Genomic DNA, 16,041 nt, shown 5'->3' on the forward strand with positions numbered 1-16,041 from the left:
CACTTCTCTCTCCCTTCCATTTTCTTTCGGTTCGCCACAAGATGGAGCCAACCATAGATTAAGAAAGGACGTCAGGCTCAAAGTTCACTTACTTTGATTTTATTTTAAAACATCAGCAGGAGTAAACAAAGTGCAAATTCTTTTTGTAATAAGTTAAGCTTTACATATCTGTATGAAAAGGTCTTCTACAAGAGTTCCCTTTGACGAATAAAAGCCCTCATGCATTAGCCAAACTGATTCTATTGGTTTAGTGAGCAAGACAATAATCACGGTTAGATACAGTTTCTGAAAATGAACATAACGAATGAGCAAAACCCTTTCTGTCATCCATTCACAGCCCTCCTTCATTCCACATTAAATGACGAAACTCTTGGTTAAAAAACACAAAACAAAAAAAAAGAAAAAAAAAAGAAGGAGAATGCTGTCTCTATGGCATTCCCCCTCATTTCAGCTCCCCTTTCTTTATCCTAATCTCCTCCTCCTCTTCTTTGTCACTGGCTGGGGCTCCTCTCCCCTCCTCGGACTGCTGTCATTAAATGGCTCTTGTATGTTTTGCTGAGTCCAGTCATCCAGTATTTGAGCAGCCTGACATTGTCTTCCTCGCCGGGGCCCGTAGCACCGAGCAGCGCCAGAACCTTCTGGGTGTCCTCCCTTCCCCGACCGTCCACTTTGGAGAACTTGAACAACACTTTGACTTTACTGAAAGAATAAATGAGAACGGCTTATGAAAAAGTTTACGTGTGGAAAAACACAAGAGATCTCATTTAAGAATAAAGGAACTTAGCTCACTTCATCCACTCCTCCTTCAAGCACAGCAGGCAGTGAGACACAACATCTACTGACAAGTTCTCATTAGACAGAGCCACCTCCAGCTTGTTCAGTAATGTTGGACCTGGAGAAAGAGGTCAAAGGTTCAGTTAATGAAAGTTTGACAGCCCATCATTGGCCTTTTGTCAAAGCTGGCCTCCACATGAACAGATATGCAGATAACTTGTTAGCAGGTGATAAAATAAACTATTTCTCTCTCACTGTTTGCCTTGAGCAAACTTCAACAAATCAAACTAATGAATCACAGGACGCAGAGAGTGCAAAAGAGGAAAAACAAGCTGGAGTCTGAGGGGCTTAAAACGCTTACAAGCACTCGCTGCAGCAAATGTTTTGCTCGAAGATTACTGCCTGTTTCTGGACTGTAACAGATTAAGTAACAACTTATTCTCATATTTTAGGTTTCCTTAACTTATAATAAGCTTATAATTGTGGTTGTTTTTGACTCTCTACTTTTTGGTGTATTCTGCTGTGGCATTTTTGTATGTGACAGTCTGTACAATGCTCTGTAGCAGGAAGTCAAACTCATTTCACATCTTAAACTCGCCTTTGTGTCAGTGTAAAGAAGTTTAACTACAGGTTTAATCCCTCAGATATTTTAATGTAAGAAAATGAAGTGCAACTTCAACAGTTTGTCTCAGTATTTCTATATGATAAAGAAATGTTGCTGTAGTATATGGAAGAAATCTGTCAGCATGACTCTTTGGGCTTAAATTGTAAGAAATAAATTAAGTCTGAGTGGTATTGACTAATCACGTTTGAGCAGGCTTTGAGCGGGGCTCAGAGCCTGCAGTAAGCAGTCTGTGTGGACAGCATTTGTCAACATGGAAACTTGAAACCATCAGCTGTTGCCTAGTGAAAATATAGCTTTTATTATTGGTCTTTTAATTTATCTGGCTTTGTAAACAATGATCAAACAACGGAACTGGAAACTGATGAACAGACAAACACGAGCTGCACAAGAAGCCGTAAAAAGTTTGTTTTTGGCCTCAGAGGCTTAATCAGCAGGCTAGCTGTTGGGTTCCCACGACTGTAAATTGTGTAACACTGACACAGACAGCAAATGTCCAGGGATCACTGTAAATGAAATCAAGACAGATATACTCACCCCTGTCTATAGGTTGTGCGTTGGCACTGCTGATGGTGAACTGATAAAGTGAGCTGATATCGTCTTCTCCTACAGCAGGGATGTGACAGCTTCTCTCTGAGGTGACATCCACGAGCATTGTGAACTCTGAACAAACCAAAGCAAAATCATTACAATTTGACCTGCAAATACACGTCTACATTTTTTCACTGAGAATCTCACACAGCGATCTACAGATCTCAAGAGTTTCTTGCACCTGAGGAGCTGACGTGGGCTGGAATAGGCACATCGGGGCTGAGACCCAGAAAGTTGCATTTGTAGGCCTCCTCGTACTGAGAACTGTACGGCACAGAGCGCACACAGCCTACTGGGAGCAAAGACTAATGGGAAAACAGAGTAGAGATTTAGGTTTAAGCATGGTTGGTTAAGTAAGTTAATGGTCCTGATGACCCACTGATTGATCTGGCTGACATTTTGATGGGTAGCTGCTTTAGTTATAGGTTGTGATAGCATGCATACAGCCTCATTGTCTCTGCTACCTCAGACAATTGAATAGGAAAGGGTTGTTTTTAATCCTGTAAGTAATGCTATTCTGAACACAACAAAAGAACTGTTGTGAAATAACACCACAGTACGAAATTTTTCTTTCAATTATATATTGATAACATAAAAAAAGCATCTTTCAATTATTTAAAGGAAAAACAGCCACACCCAAAACACCAGGAGAGCATATACCGGCAAAAACAAAAAGGTTAAAATCCTGTAACCATGTATTATTACACCCCGATTCCCCGTCCAGTTCATATTTACCCATATTATAATACAACTCTCTCTAAATAGGGTGCACCACTACAGCAGAGTACCTTGAGCATTGTAAAAGCTGACTGGATGAGAAGTGGGTCTGCACCTCTCCATATGACCTGATTTCCCATGAGCACGTGCCAGGCTAGTTGTCGAAAATCAGTAGCCCCAAGGACCTGCAGAGTGAACCACAATGTGTACCAAACAACAGTTTACACATACAGGGTGTGAGAAAATAAAAAACGGGCCTTTTTAAAATTAGTATGCATCACTCTACTATGCATTATATATATATATATATATATGATTGCAAAATATGCTTATTATTCTTTGTTCAATCTCAGTTTTCTGTCAGCTTACGTATTTAAGTTCAATATACATAGGGAAATTACAAAAGTACATAAGTGCACCTGTCTCAAATGCCTCAGTGACCTAAATTTTGGACCAGGCAATTCATCCAGTTTTGCATCGTCGCTCAGGAAGTTGTGGGTCAGCTTGCTCTCCGAATGGTGCCTCTTTGAAACGCCTCCTTCTGCTCCCTCCCAGCAGCTCATTTCCTCTTCTTGCTCTTTGAAACCCATGACATTAAAACAAAAAAATTAGCAAATGCTGTCATGCAGGGGTTCATTACAAATGTGGGGAATTTCCATAGGAAACTGTGACGACTGGCTGTGCACCACCTAAGTCATACCTACACAACTGTCAGCATGATAATGATAGCTACCCACTGTTTCCAAAACAAAGAAACTAAATTTGCAGTCACACCTGACTTATTGCAACAGATACACTCATTGGCCACTTTATTAGGTACAACTGCTCTTTAATGCAAATCTCTAATCAGCAAATCATATTAGCAACTCGAAGCATTTAGCCATGCAGACACAGTGCTGAGGTTCAAACTGAGCAACAGAATGTGGAAGAAAAGTGACTCTGAACACTGCATGGTTGTTGGTGCCAGACGGGCTGGTGACCGGCTGAGATCTTCGTACATAAGCATCTCTAGTGTTTACAGAGAATGATGTGAAAAAGATGTCAGAGGAGAATGGCCAGACTGCTTTGAGCTGACAAGAAGGGAACAGTAACTCAAATAATTCATTATATCCAAGGTATGCAGAAGAGCATCTCTGAATGTACAACACAACAACAGATGAAGCAGATGGGCTACAGCACATCAGGCGCCACTCTTGCCAGTCAAGAGAAGATTGGAAAAATGTTGCCTGCTCTGATGAGTCACAGTTTCTGCTGCAACATCCATATGGTGGGATCAGAATTTGGTTGCTATCGTGTCAAAATAGACCATAACCTTCCTCCTCCACAAGACCCTTTCCCACGTGGACACTGGTAAGGGGAACCATGTGAGAGTGTTGTTTGTAGATTACAGCTTAGCATTCAACACCATAGTCCCCTGCAGACTGGTCTCTAAGCTGTTGAACCTGGGCCTGGACCCATCCCTGTGCAAGTGGGTTTACAGCTTCCTGACCAGCAGACCACAGGTGGTACGAACGGGTCACCTCACCTCATTCGCCCTCACCCTCAACACAGTATCCCCCCAGGGATGTGTGCCCAGCCCTCTGCTGTACCCACAGTACATCCATGACTGCAAGGCCACGTCAGATTCCAATACCATCATAAGGTTTGCTGAGGACACCGCTGTTGTGGGAGATTAATTCCACAACAACAGTCTAGAGAAGAGAGGTCTCCCACCTGGAGGACTAATGCTGGGAGAACCACCTTCTGCTTAATGTCAGCAAAACAAAGGAACTGATTCTGGACTTCAGCAGGAAGCAGCAGAGGGACTACCGCCCACTTCTCATCAGTGGTGCTTAGGTGGAAAGAGTGGACACTTTCATATACCTGGGAGAGACCATCTCACAGGACCTGTCCTGGACTCATCACATTAACACCACTGTAAAGAACGCCAGACAGTGTTTCTACCTCCTCAGTCCTCTGAGAGACTTCAAGCTCCCACTCAAGGTGCTCAGGAACTTTTACACCTGCACCATCGAGAGCATCTTGCATGGGAATATCACCACCTGTATGGGAAACTGCACTAAACAGGACTTCATGGCCTTTAAAAGGGTAGTTTGTTCAGCTGAACTGACCATTAGAACCACTCTTCCCAACCTGCAGGACATTTACACCAAGGCCTAAGAGGGGCAGGTTAAGGGCTAAGAAGATCCTTAAACAGCCCAGCCACCCCGGACGCTCTCTCTTCTCCTTGCTTCCATCAGGTCAGCGTTACCGCTGCCTGAGGACTAAGACTGAAAGGTTGAACTGAAAGTTTTTAATCCACAAGCCATCCGTCTGCTCAACTCCGAGCCCTAAACTGGACTGCAGTATGTAAATTATCCTATTTTGACTTGGACTATATCGTGCCATGCACTTACCAACACAGCTGCAATAACATAGCCTTGTGTAAATACCAACGACAAGAATTTTATATTTTTACCCTAGATATTTATATATTTTTATCTTGTGTGCCATGACGTGTAACTTACATATTTTATATTTTCTTATTTATGTATTTCTACTACTTACTATTGGCTGGATCAGCTGTACAAAATACATTTCAATGTGCATTGTACCGTGTATAACTGTGCATGTGACAAATAAACCTTATCTTATCTTAAATCTCTCAGGAATGTTTCCAGCACCTTGTTGAATCTATGCCACAAAAAGGTAAAGCAGTGCTGAAGGTAAAAGGGGGTCAAACCCTAGCACTAGAAAAGTGTACCTAATAAAGTGTCCAGTGGATGTATATTAATAAATTCTTGGTCAAATGAGTTAGAAAATGATGGAGCAGCTTCCCTGATACTTATAATTAGGAACAACACAACTGAAATGTACTTTATGACTCAGGACTACAAACATTTACTTAGGTACATTCTTTATATTAGGGCACAGGTTACTGAAATTCCATTACAGGCAATACTGTCAGAGAAGGTTTGCCTGTAAATGTTTATTTTTATAAATGTTATTCCTGAATACTGTCTAGAATTGTGTCAACTGTCTCTGGAAAGTTGGGATATTTGAGTGAATCATTCTGTTTTTCTTGCGCCTCTTCATAGACTAACCCAGTGACTCAGACTTTCACCAGAATATTTTCAGTCTGATGATAAAAACCAACAGCACATTGTGCAAACCCATGGCATTTGCTGAAATCATCCTGTATCAAAAAAATTATCATGACAACATCCTGAAGTGGTGATTCTTTAACTTTTTCCTCACATGTCCCACTTCAGAGGCCAAATAAACTTCACACCTCACAAGTTCTGTATATGTGTAATGTCTTGCTTTCTTATTTTCCCTTAAAAACTCGCATTTATTCAACTTCATATTATGCACTGCTCAAAAAAAAAAAAGAAAAGAAAAAAAAAAGAAAATTAAAGGTACACATTTTAACCAGAGTATGGCATCAAGTCAGTTAAACTTCTGGGATATTGATCTGGTCAGTTAAGTAGCAGAGGGGGTTGTTTATCAGTTTCAGCTGCTTTGCTGTTAATGAAATTAACAACAGGTGCACAACAATGAGACAACATCCAAAACAGAAATGGTTTTACAGGTGGAGGTCAGTGCCACTATTGGTAGCATGAAGTGATACCTGGACACTACAAAGGTTGCACAGAGAGTCCAACTCCTCCATGATGGCACATCAATACCTGCCACTGCCAGAATGTTTGCTGTGTCTCCCAGCACAGTCTCAAGAGCATGGCGGAGATTCCAGGAGACAGACAGTTACTCTAGGAGAGCTGGACAGGACTGTAGAAGGTCCTTAACCCATCAGCACCAGTATCTGCTTCTTTGTGTAAGGAGGAACAGGATAAGCACTACCAGAGCCCCACAAAATGACCTTCAGCAGGCCACTGATATGAATGTCTCTGACCAAACACTCAGGAACAGACTTCATGAGAGTGGACTGAGGGCTCAACATCCTTTAGTGGGCCCTGTGCTCACTGCCCGGCACAGTGGAGCCTGACTGGCATTTGCCACAGAATACCAGAATTGGTAGCTCCACCACTGGCACCCTGTGCTTTTGCAGATGAGAACAGGTTTACCCTGAGCATGTGTGACAGACGTGAAAAAGTCTGGAGAAGCCATGGGGAATGTTATGCTGCCTGTAACATAGTTCAGCATGACTGGTTTGGTGGTGGGTCAGTGATAGTCTGGGGAGGCATATCCATGGATGAATGCACAGACTCTACAGACTAGGCAACATCACCCTGACTGCCATTAGGTATCAGGATGAAATCGTTGGACTCGCTGTCAGAACCTAGGCTAGTGCAGTGGGTCCTGGGTTCCTCTTTGTGCACAATTGTGCCTGGCCTCATGTGGTCAGAGTATGCAGGCAGTTCCTGGAGGATGAAGGAATTAATACCATTGACTGGCCCCCAATGTTCGTTTGGCCTATATCCAATAGAACACCTGTGGGACCTTATGTTTCAGTCCATCCGACACCACCAGGCTGCACCTCAGACTGTCCAGAAGTTCAGTGATGCCCTGGTCTAGATATTGTCAGGCATGCATACAAGCACGTGAGGGCCATACAATCTACTGAGTTGCTGCAATGAAATTTTGGCAAAATGGACTAGCCTGCAGCATAATATTATCACTTTGATTTTCGGGGTGACTTTGAATTCTTCCCTCTGTAGATTGATAATTTTCATTTCCATCAAACGATGTGGCATCCTTTGGTTCCCAACACATTACCCAGTCCATATCAATATAGATAACCATCATATTTTTTTCCCATTGAGATCTGATGTGCTTTCAAAGTGTTCTCTTGTTTTGGAGCCCTAGTAGATTGCACAAAGTGGATGAAAGACTAAATAAGAAGAACTATCTCCAACTATTCTTCAACTTCACCTCAAATCAACAGCTAGAGAGTTGAAACTTGGACACAACTGAGTGTTCCAGCAGGACAATGACCCCAAACACATCAAAACTGATTTTGGAATGGATAAAGCAGGCTAACATTAAGCTTCTGGAATGGCTTTCCCAAAGCCCCAAACTCAATCATATTTGCAATTTGTGAACTACACTTAAAAGCTGGGTCCGTGCTAGGAAACCAACCAATTTAAATGAACTCTACCAATTCTGCCAAGACGAATGCTCAAATATCCAGACAGAATTATGCCAGAAGCTTGTTGATGGGTACCAAAAGCATCTGGTGGAGATGCAAGTCGTTAAGGTACATTTAACCAAATATTAGTGGTGGTGTTGGTGTGTGTGTCTATATATATATATATATATATATATATTTGAGCCTTTTGAGGCTGTGTGGATTACAGAAAATCCAGAATACTTTAAAATTTGTTTTTTAAAGTCAGTAATGATGTATGCTGTACACTCATTCCACCCTGGAAAAGGAACAGTTCAAAGAAATCATTAAAGAAATCATTAAAAGCCCAAACTTTAATACGACATTTACCACAATGACTGTATGTAAACTTCTGCTTCCTAATCAAGGTCAATTCATCTACCTGTTTGTCTCTCTATGAGCACCAGTGTATCCTCGGTGGGAGCTCCTTCCAGTAGCTTCTCCGTCAGACGGCTACCACAAGCCTTAAGCAGCCTGGAAATAAGGTGAGACCACTCATTAGCCTGATTGAGAAAAAAAAGGAACAGTTTGTTTGAATCTATCAACTCACCAACTAAAGGAGGAATGCAGGCTGGCCCAGAGATTAGGATGCTGGGTGAGAGAAGTCAGCGATCGAGCTGCATTGCCACTCCGTTGGTGTGGAAAAACTGCAGGTGAAAATGCACTGTTCATCCTCACAGCTCGCTGGGGACAGATTCCCTGTTCACTGTCAAACACCTGATGGGGAGAATAGCGCAACGATATCAGAGGCACTAATAAATAAGTGTGTTGTAGGGTGTTTTTGTGCATGCTCTACCTTTAGAGCTGTGCTCTGCAGGCTTTGTATAGTAAGCTTGAGGTGACGCAAAAGGAAAGGCCAGGAGTTGATAAGGTAGATTCTGTCCATGGCGACCATAACAATACTGTACCAGCGCTGGAAGCCTCTGGCCAGGCTGTCTTTGATAAAAAAGGTGTGCGAGAACACAAATCCATGTTGCTCATCTCCAAAAAAAATGGGCCCTTCACGCCCGGGACACACCTGGAAACCAAAGAAAAGGAGAAAATTGAGGAAGTATATGAGGATGCAGGGGATTTAAGCACAGAAACAATACACACACATCTGTCACTAATTACCTCACAGCTGAGACTGCGTACGCAAGCCTGTCGAACCACGCTGAAAAGCTGTGGTTGTCTGGGGTGTTGGTGACTCAGGAAGCGGATGCCCGTTTCATCATCAATGCTCACAAAGCCTGGGTGAGATGCAGGCAAGGATCGACAACCCTGTCAGACAAAGAAAAAAAAAAAAGAAGTACTTTGAGAAGGATGACAGGAGCATGAGCTCACCTGCTGACTGGAAATTATGAAAGAAATGAATAAAGGCAAGAAATCCAAGTCACACTGCACTCACCTCACACATTTCTTTCTGTGTAGCCGAGCTGTTGGCCTTCATGGTGAGCCCTTCACCGTCACGGTCTCCATCTCGGTCTCCTGGTACTGGGGCACCTGCCTGGGATGAAGGGGATGGAGATGGAGGGTGTAGTGCTTCAGTACAGAACAGGGTCCGGGGGCCATGGAGCTCACAGAAGTGACAGAGAGCCACCAGAGCATTCATCTGACACAGAGAGGGAGGAATAGAAAAATATAAACAAGTTTTCATATGTTTACTGTGCCGATTTAGATCTGAACATTCACAGTCATGGCGGTCACATGTAGGTCTGGTTAATCACTGACGTTACCAGATTAGACTACGGTTAGGATATGGTTATCTGGCAGTGTGAGATTCTCTTACCTTCAGTGCAGAGCCAAGTTCAACAAATGACTGGTGCTCTCTGGCACTTCACAAAGGAGGATTCATTGGACGTAGCGTTCAAAAAAGCCGCACCATAACAAGTAACAGTGGCGTGAAATTAAGTCAAATCTTCATGGAGCCCGTTATTTAAAAATCCATCGTTCCTAATGGTTTAATTGAGGTTTTCTACACTTTTTTGTTGCCCTCTGTGTCGCTGCCAGGAGGCAACAAAAACAGAGCTCGTCACATGACGCAGAGTCACGCGCTCAGGCAGGACTGACGCGTGGATGCCAACCGCCGCTGATTTTTTTTCTTTTTTTTCAGTTTTAACCGTCGAATCAAAAATATCTCAGATACTTTACCAGCGACGTGAAAGTACGCAAATAAATGTTCTAGTTTTTCGACTTTCTCACTGATACCAGGGTTTACGTACGATGAACGACAAAGTGAAACTACATTACCCATAATCCAGTCTGATACAACAAACACGGGGTCAAAGGGCGCTTGAAAAGTCGCAGCCGTTTTCTTTGAAGGTTTGTCTACTAAAAAGGTATGTTCCGGGGGATTTAAATGCGTGTATATGTTTTTAATGTAATAGCTTAGCGAAGAAGCTCAATTATGAGTTTTTCTTTTAACAGTGGACAACGTTAACTGTCTCTTCCGCGTTAAAACGTTCATAGTTTTCAGTGTGTCATTGAAAAATTGGTCAAACAAAGATATAGATTCACACACAGTGACTTTTTTTGCCTTCTAAATCCCAGATCTGAGCATGGCTTCCGGTGGATCAGGAGTTCCCCCAGATGTTGCCAGTGAGACCCACATGACACCCACCAGTCCGACTGACACGTCGGGTCCACAGTCAGGTAAAGACACCCTAAAAGCCAAAGGAGGTAAATCAGTTTTACACAGTCACTATTTGTGGGTGATTTGAGACACGTCTTGTTTTCAGACAGCTGCAGTAAAAAAATAAAATAAAAAAAGCGCTGGTTACTCATGTAATTACAATGTCTTATTATTTTCCTAGTAATCTACTCGTAAATCAAACTGGTCATTCTATGATGTATTTCTGTGTTACGCTGATCAATGTTAGCTCAGGTTTTAGTTTTGTATCATGAGCCTCTTATCGTCAGCCGGGGGCTGAAGGAGGGAGTCCAGCACTGTAATGAATTGTTGGGACATTTTTCATGTCCTGTTGATGTATTCAGTTCAGCTGGGAATATTTCAGGATTTCAGGAAATGACTGAGTGCTGACTCTGACTTGCCTGCTTCTGCTCTTACTCCCACTGGGCTCAACACACTAATCTGTGGATTACATTTCTGGAGACTAAAGAACTTAAAAGTTGTTCTGTTCAGGCATTTACTTTAGGCACTCTCTCTGCAAGAGCTGAAAATTCTCCAAATATTTGTGGCTGATCCGGACAACTATCTCCCTTGCCAAGAAAGACATTACAGGAAAGAATTTGTGTTATGAGTCAGAGTAATTTCTCCTGGCTCTAAATAGTATTGCAGGGTGTGTAGTATTTGGGTGTAAAGGCAACCTCGTCCTGTACAGCTTACATGGCTTACATTTGAGTCCTGTGGTAGGATTCTGGGTTGAGTAATTGCCACCTGTCATACGATTAACACTCAGTGGAAGTGTACTGGAAATTGATTAAATGCACCATTTCCCCTCTGCCACTTCCTCACTCATTTATGTATGACTGTAATTGTGCTATATAGTAAAAAGGCATGGTAAAGGGAACGAAAAGGAGGGTTTCTAGTAAAAGGGCAGGTGATAAGGAATCATATTTCTGGAGGTCTGTGTGTTTACCATCTGTCTGTGTGTGACACACACTGACACAGAAGCTCATATAAAACCACAGACAAAATGAAAACACAAGCAGAAACAATCAGTAAAAACATAAGTTTGCAAAAAGGAATGAAGTGCTGCGTGACTCTCATGGCTGATCTGACAGGTACTCATCAGTGGCGCGGGTGCAAGTAGAACTCCTGAGGCAGTTTTTTTCACCTACTTTGCTTCAAGAATTAACTTAAAATATAATTTTACCAGAAGTGGCTCTGTAGTTTTCTGTGGTTATAATTGCACCACATAATATTTATCAAGTTTTCTCTGAAACATACTATATCTGCTAAATGGCATAAGTATCACATTGTACTGTACATTATGTGATATTTATTATTAATTTATCATTAATTTGATTTATTCTTATTTTATCCTGCCTTGCTGAGCTCTTAAACAGTCAACGCTCTAATCCATGAAGATATTTTCACTGATAATGAAAACTGCTGCAAACTATCAGGGTGTAAATTTCCTTTCTCTTATAGCTGTGATCAGTGCAAAGCAATTGATGGGTTACGCTGAACCCTACATGTTCAGAGGAACTTCCACATAACCCATGGCTCAATTGCATAGAGCCACTTAGAAAGTACATTTGGCAGGTGTTGTTGTTTCCTATGATCGATTCACCTGTGAAGTAAAGTGGGTGATGAGGACTCTAGTTTTTTTTTTTTTCTCACATTCGTCATTCTTATTGTAGCACAGGCAGGTGCTTAACCTTATAAGTGACCTTATAAATTGCTATAAGATGTCTTGGGACTGCTTTAAACAAAACCTGTTGATCTCTTGTGCCATTTCATCTCTTTTTTTTTTTCTTTTTTTTTTTTTAATATAATGTTATTTAAATGCAAACGCAAAAGTGAAAAACTGCAAGACTTTGTGTTGGCACCCCTTTGTTGAAATTCTTGTTTTTCCCTCTCCTGTCCTGTCTTCCAGAGTCAGCAGAACATTACGAGGATGGAGCCAAAGTCTGCCAGTTTTTCCGGATCGGAAAATGTCGTTTTGGCCTCAGATGCCGTTTAGCTCACAGGTCTGCTCTCCTCACTTTGTTCAACAGTCACCAGCAGCATAGAGGAGAACTTGTAATTTTTCTAGATAATTTCTAGGCATCATCTGAATTTATTATTAAAATCTTAACACTAAAGACTTTAGAAATTACTGTAGTATAACTGCTAATTATCTTCAAATGGAGGGTTTTCTGAAGTATTAACTCCTTATTGTGCAGGCCTGTCTGAAAAGGTTTTAGAAATCCATTTAAATATCTTTTGAATTCAATTTTGTCTGCGGTTTTTCTTTATTATTTTATGTAGTTGCTGCTCAAGTTGCAGCACAGTTGGTCAGACATGATTAATATCCTTGCTGATGAGCTGTCTGTGTCAAGTGAATTTAGTGTCTGTAAATTTTTTTTTTTGTCATGTTTCATTTCCCGTGTTTCTACATTTTTTCCACCGCTGCTCTCGTTTCCCAGTCACCCATCACTGGATGATTCAGGAGCTCTGTGTTCTGATGTAGATGATAAACAGGATGGAAAAAAGACTGAAAAACACAAGAACAACAAGGGCAGTGTTAACAAAGTGCCAAAGCCGAAATGGGACGAGGGAAGAGGTCATTCCAAATTTATTTAATCTTCCACGAGCTCTGATAATGACAGCATACTTCCATGAGGCCAGTCACACTTTATAATCTTTTCACTTTTTAACTGTTTCTCTCCAGTAGAGGTGAACAAAAAGCCTCGTATGCGCACAGCAGATGACGTGATTTCCCGAATCCTGTGGGACCCGTCGGTGGATGCATCAGAATTTGTAGTGGGCTATGTGGATCGCTTCCTTGGCGTGCTGGAGCGCCCCTTCTGTGACTTCAACTGGGAGACCAACCCCTGTGACTGTGACTACACTGCTGAACTGGCCCTGCCCAAACACAGGATCCAGTACTTCACCTACAGAGGGCTTCGTGTCTGGGACCGTCACACCAGGACTGACCGAGTTTTTGGTTCCACAGGTCAATCTCTGGCTCCCCCCTTTGGAGGGGAAGAGGTAGTAAAAGGTAGGACAAGTAACTTCAGTGCTACCCCACCTTGATTATAACCATGTGCATTCTACAAGATGACCGAATGTAACATTTTGTTTTAGAAGAAAACACAGAAGTGCTTGAAACCACAGCAGAGCAGCCACCTGCAGTCAGTGGGCAGGAAGAGGGGTGTGCTCGCACCGGGAACACACATCTGGAGGAAGAGAAGCAGAATCAGATGAATATTCACACCCCTGAGTCTGCACCACCAGCTCCAGAGTGTAAAGGAAACACTTCTCAGGAGCAACAGGAGTCACAAGGATCATGCGTTGTGGAGGAGGCTGCTGATAGGTCTGGTGTTCCTGTTGCTCATTGAAATTGAACTGAGTAAAACAAAAAAGGAAAAGGAAAAAAATCAGTGTTAGTATCTGCATGTTGTTTTACCAGCTCACTTTGTGCAAAATGAAGCACTTAAAATGAAAAGAAGCTGGAGGATCTTTAGCTTCAGTGATCTGAAACAGAATATATGGGTAGGGGTATATTGAAGTAACAGATTTAAATTAGGTCCTTTTTGATTGAGGGATTCAAATGGTGTCTTAATATCTAGAGGTCCGATGACCTCCACCCACATTTCTTTTACTCACACCTCCGCATCAAGAGGAAGAGAATAAGAGCGAAGCTGATAAATGCACTCTGCTTATAGCTCGCCCCCCTCATGTAACATTTGGCTGGAAAACATTCAGGAATATACTATTCCACCCAAAAATATGTGGGATTGTAATATAATACTCCAAAAAAAAAAACTTATCAGACACGTATTAGGCATGTAACAAGAAATAAGTGAATGGCAAGAACTTGTAATTAGAAGTTAGAATTTTTTTTTTTCAGTTTGTGGTTACAGGGGTGACTTGTATGAAACTCTCCTGGCTCTGTAGTGCTTTTACTCATCTGCTTTGATTTCAGACATCAGGTTTCAGCAGATCAGAGTTCTTCAACCCAAGAAAAAGAGGAACTGGGTGTAAAAGAAGAGGGTGAGGGGGAGACTTTGGCAGAAAGGGAGGAAAGCTGGGAAGGCAATGAAGACTCTGTGGTGAGTATAGCACATCTCGCCCTGAAGGACAATCTTGCGTTTACACTTCATGTTCAGTTATTTGTATGTTCCTTTTTCTCCTACATAGAGTTATCTTGCAGCCGTACAAGTCCGCAAGAATCCATCTGCACCTCTGGAGCAGAGAAAAGAGAAAAACGGTGGTCGCCCCCCTAAGAAGAAACCCACGCACTTCATCACCTTCCGAGCCAACACTCCTGCCATCCTCTCCTGTTTCCAGCAGCTGCAGAATGAGCTCACCTCCCTCCTGCCTTCCTCTGCTCCTCACTGGCAGACTGCCTCCAGCCTTCACGTCACCCTGTGCCTTCTGGTGCTGCATAGCCCCGCTGAGGTGGCGGCTGCTGGTGAGATCCTCCGACGGTTTGCCCAATTGGACCGAAACCCACCTGTGGCTGTGACCTTTCCCGTGAAGCTGAAACATTTCCACGGGAAGGTGCTGTACCTGAGTCCCCAGCCTCAGCTCCAACTCCAGCAGCTCAACAGCGGCCTTCAGGAGGCTTACAGGAAAGAGGGATGGCTCCACAGGGACTCCTACATCCCACGCTACCACCTCACTCTGGCCAAATTAAGCGGCAGCGAGGAAGAGAGGATATTTGAAGGTGTGGGGGACCTGAGGGTGGGGAAAGGTTTGAATTTTGGTCGTCTGCCAATTAACACCTTGCACCTTTGTGCTATAGGCAGAGATAAAGTAGATGGTTTTTATGAGAGGGTGTGCACAGTAACACTTCGATGATAACGAAGTCTGACGCGCAGATGTGCACTGTATGCTAATATTTTCCATATTTCTGGGTGCAATAGGCCATGTGGCCTCATCTACCAAAGCTGAAGCCTCTGAACTTTATAAGAAGTTATGTTTTTTTTTTTTCCAGATAAGATGCACAAGATATTTTTAAACAAGGCCTTAAAAGTTATAAAATTTAACTTGCTTAACTTTATTTGATACAGTGACCTCATTTAAATTTAAAATATGATCACAATTATATTTATTTTCCCTATTTAATGCATTTTAATTTATTAAGGCATTAAATCTCATGATTCATATTTCAAGATAAGGACAGAATCACATGTAATGAAGCGATTGATTGTAAAAACTAATACAAAAGATCCAGACCCATCTGAAAACGCTGAGAGTAATGAACAGATCAGGAAAAGTTCTACAACACTAACTTGACTTCATCTTGTTTAATAAAAAATATCTTATCTTTACAGTACTTTAAAAACTTCATCATCTAGTTACTCCCCAGGAATTAAAAACACACACAAAAAAAAAACAAGGAAAAAAAACATGAAACTGTGTTTTTCATGGGGGAAAAAGCTCATAAATAAATGCTGTTAAATGTCACAAAGCTAAAAAGACATCCTGGATACAGAACAATGTAAAAATAATAAATCCCCAATAAACAGCCACAGAGATGGCAGATATTAAGTGCTAAGTGCAAGCATTAATATACATGTACATTTAAATGGACTAAATACACCAGTTTGAGTAATGAAGGCTTTAGAACAGCAG

The 16,041-nt window shown here is 42.0% G+C and overlaps 2 protein-coding genes across 4 annotated transcripts; one reads left to right on the plus strand and one right to left on the minus strand.

The window, feature by feature from the left end:
* Nucleotides 1-83: 83 nt before the first annotated feature.
* flcn (folliculin) lies at nucleotides 84-9,924 on the minus strand. Its single transcript, XM_030750526.1, has 12 exons — nucleotides 9,580-9,924; nucleotides 9,199-9,402; nucleotides 8,925-9,071; nucleotides 8,608-8,829; nucleotides 8,362-8,528; nucleotides 8,194-8,285; nucleotides 3,124-3,281; nucleotides 2,776-2,889; nucleotides 2,169-2,292; nucleotides 1,934-2,059; nucleotides 790-892; nucleotides 84-699 (listed from the first exon to the last, which is right to left on the minus strand). The coding sequence occupies exons 2-12, from the start codon at nucleotides 9,400-9,402 to the stop codon at nucleotides 492-494; spliced, it is 1,665 nt and encodes a 554-aa protein (XP_030606386.1). The 5' UTR covers nucleotides 9,580-9,924; the 3' UTR covers nucleotides 84-491.
* Nucleotides 9,878-15,868, plus strand: leng9 (leukocyte receptor cluster (LRC) member 9). Of its 3 annotated transcripts, none has more exons than XM_030750524.1 (8): nucleotides 9,878-10,129; nucleotides 10,341-10,469; nucleotides 12,353-12,446; nucleotides 12,885-13,021; nucleotides 13,133-13,459; nucleotides 13,549-13,774; nucleotides 14,387-14,513; nucleotides 14,602-15,868. In XM_030750524.1, exons 2-8 carry the CDS (start codon nucleotides 10,349-10,351, stop codon nucleotides 15,262-15,264), a joined length of 1,695 nt encoding a protein of 564 aa, XP_030606384.1. In that variant the 5' UTR covers nucleotides 9,878-10,129; nucleotides 10,341-10,348; the 3' UTR covers nucleotides 15,265-15,868. The 3 variants fall into 3 exon arrangements, with proteins under 3 accessions (XP_030606384.1, XP_030606383.1, XP_030606385.1); XM_030750523.1 differs by having other exon boundaries at nucleotides 9,880-10,129; nucleotides 13,546-13,774; XM_030750525.1 differs by having other exon boundaries at nucleotides 9,883-10,129; nucleotides 10,341-10,442; nucleotides 13,546-13,774.
* Nucleotides 15,869-16,041: the final 173 nt, after the last annotated feature.

This window comes from Archocentrus centrarchus, chromosome 16, assembly GCF_007364275.1.
Source record: "Archocentrus centrarchus isolate MPI-CPG fArcCen1 chromosome 16, fArcCen1, whole genome shotgun sequence".
Lineage (NCBI taxonomy): Eukaryota > Metazoa > Chordata > Actinopteri > Cichliformes > Cichlidae > Archocentrus > Archocentrus centrarchus.

Bases quoted from the DNA above. Each gene is read 5' to 3' on its own strand.
- flcn (XM_030750526.1), bottom strand. From the start codon at position 9,402: ATGAATGCTCTGGTGGCTCTCTGTCACTTCTGTGAGCTCCATGGCCCC. The intron at 8,529-8,607 runs GTAGAGCATGCA...TCTCCCCATCAG, and splicing joins TGCAGAGCACAGCTCTAAAG to GTGTTTGACAGTGAACAGGG. The intron at 893-1,933 runs GTGAGTATATCT...CTCTTTCTCCAG, and splicing joins CGCACAACCTATAGACAGGG to GTCCAACATTACTGAACAAG.
- leng9 (XM_030750523.1), top strand. From the start codon at position 10,349: ATGGCTTCCGGTGGATCAGGAGTTCCCCCAGATGTTGCCAGTGAGACC. The intron at 13,775-14,386 runs GTCTGGTGTTCC...CTTTGATTTCAG, and splicing joins GTGGAGGAGGCTGCTGATAG to ACATCAGGTTTCAGCAGATC. The intron at 14,514-14,601 runs GTGAGTATAGCA...TCTCCTACATAG, and splicing joins AAGGCAATGAAGACTCTGTG to AGTTATCTTGCAGCCGTACA.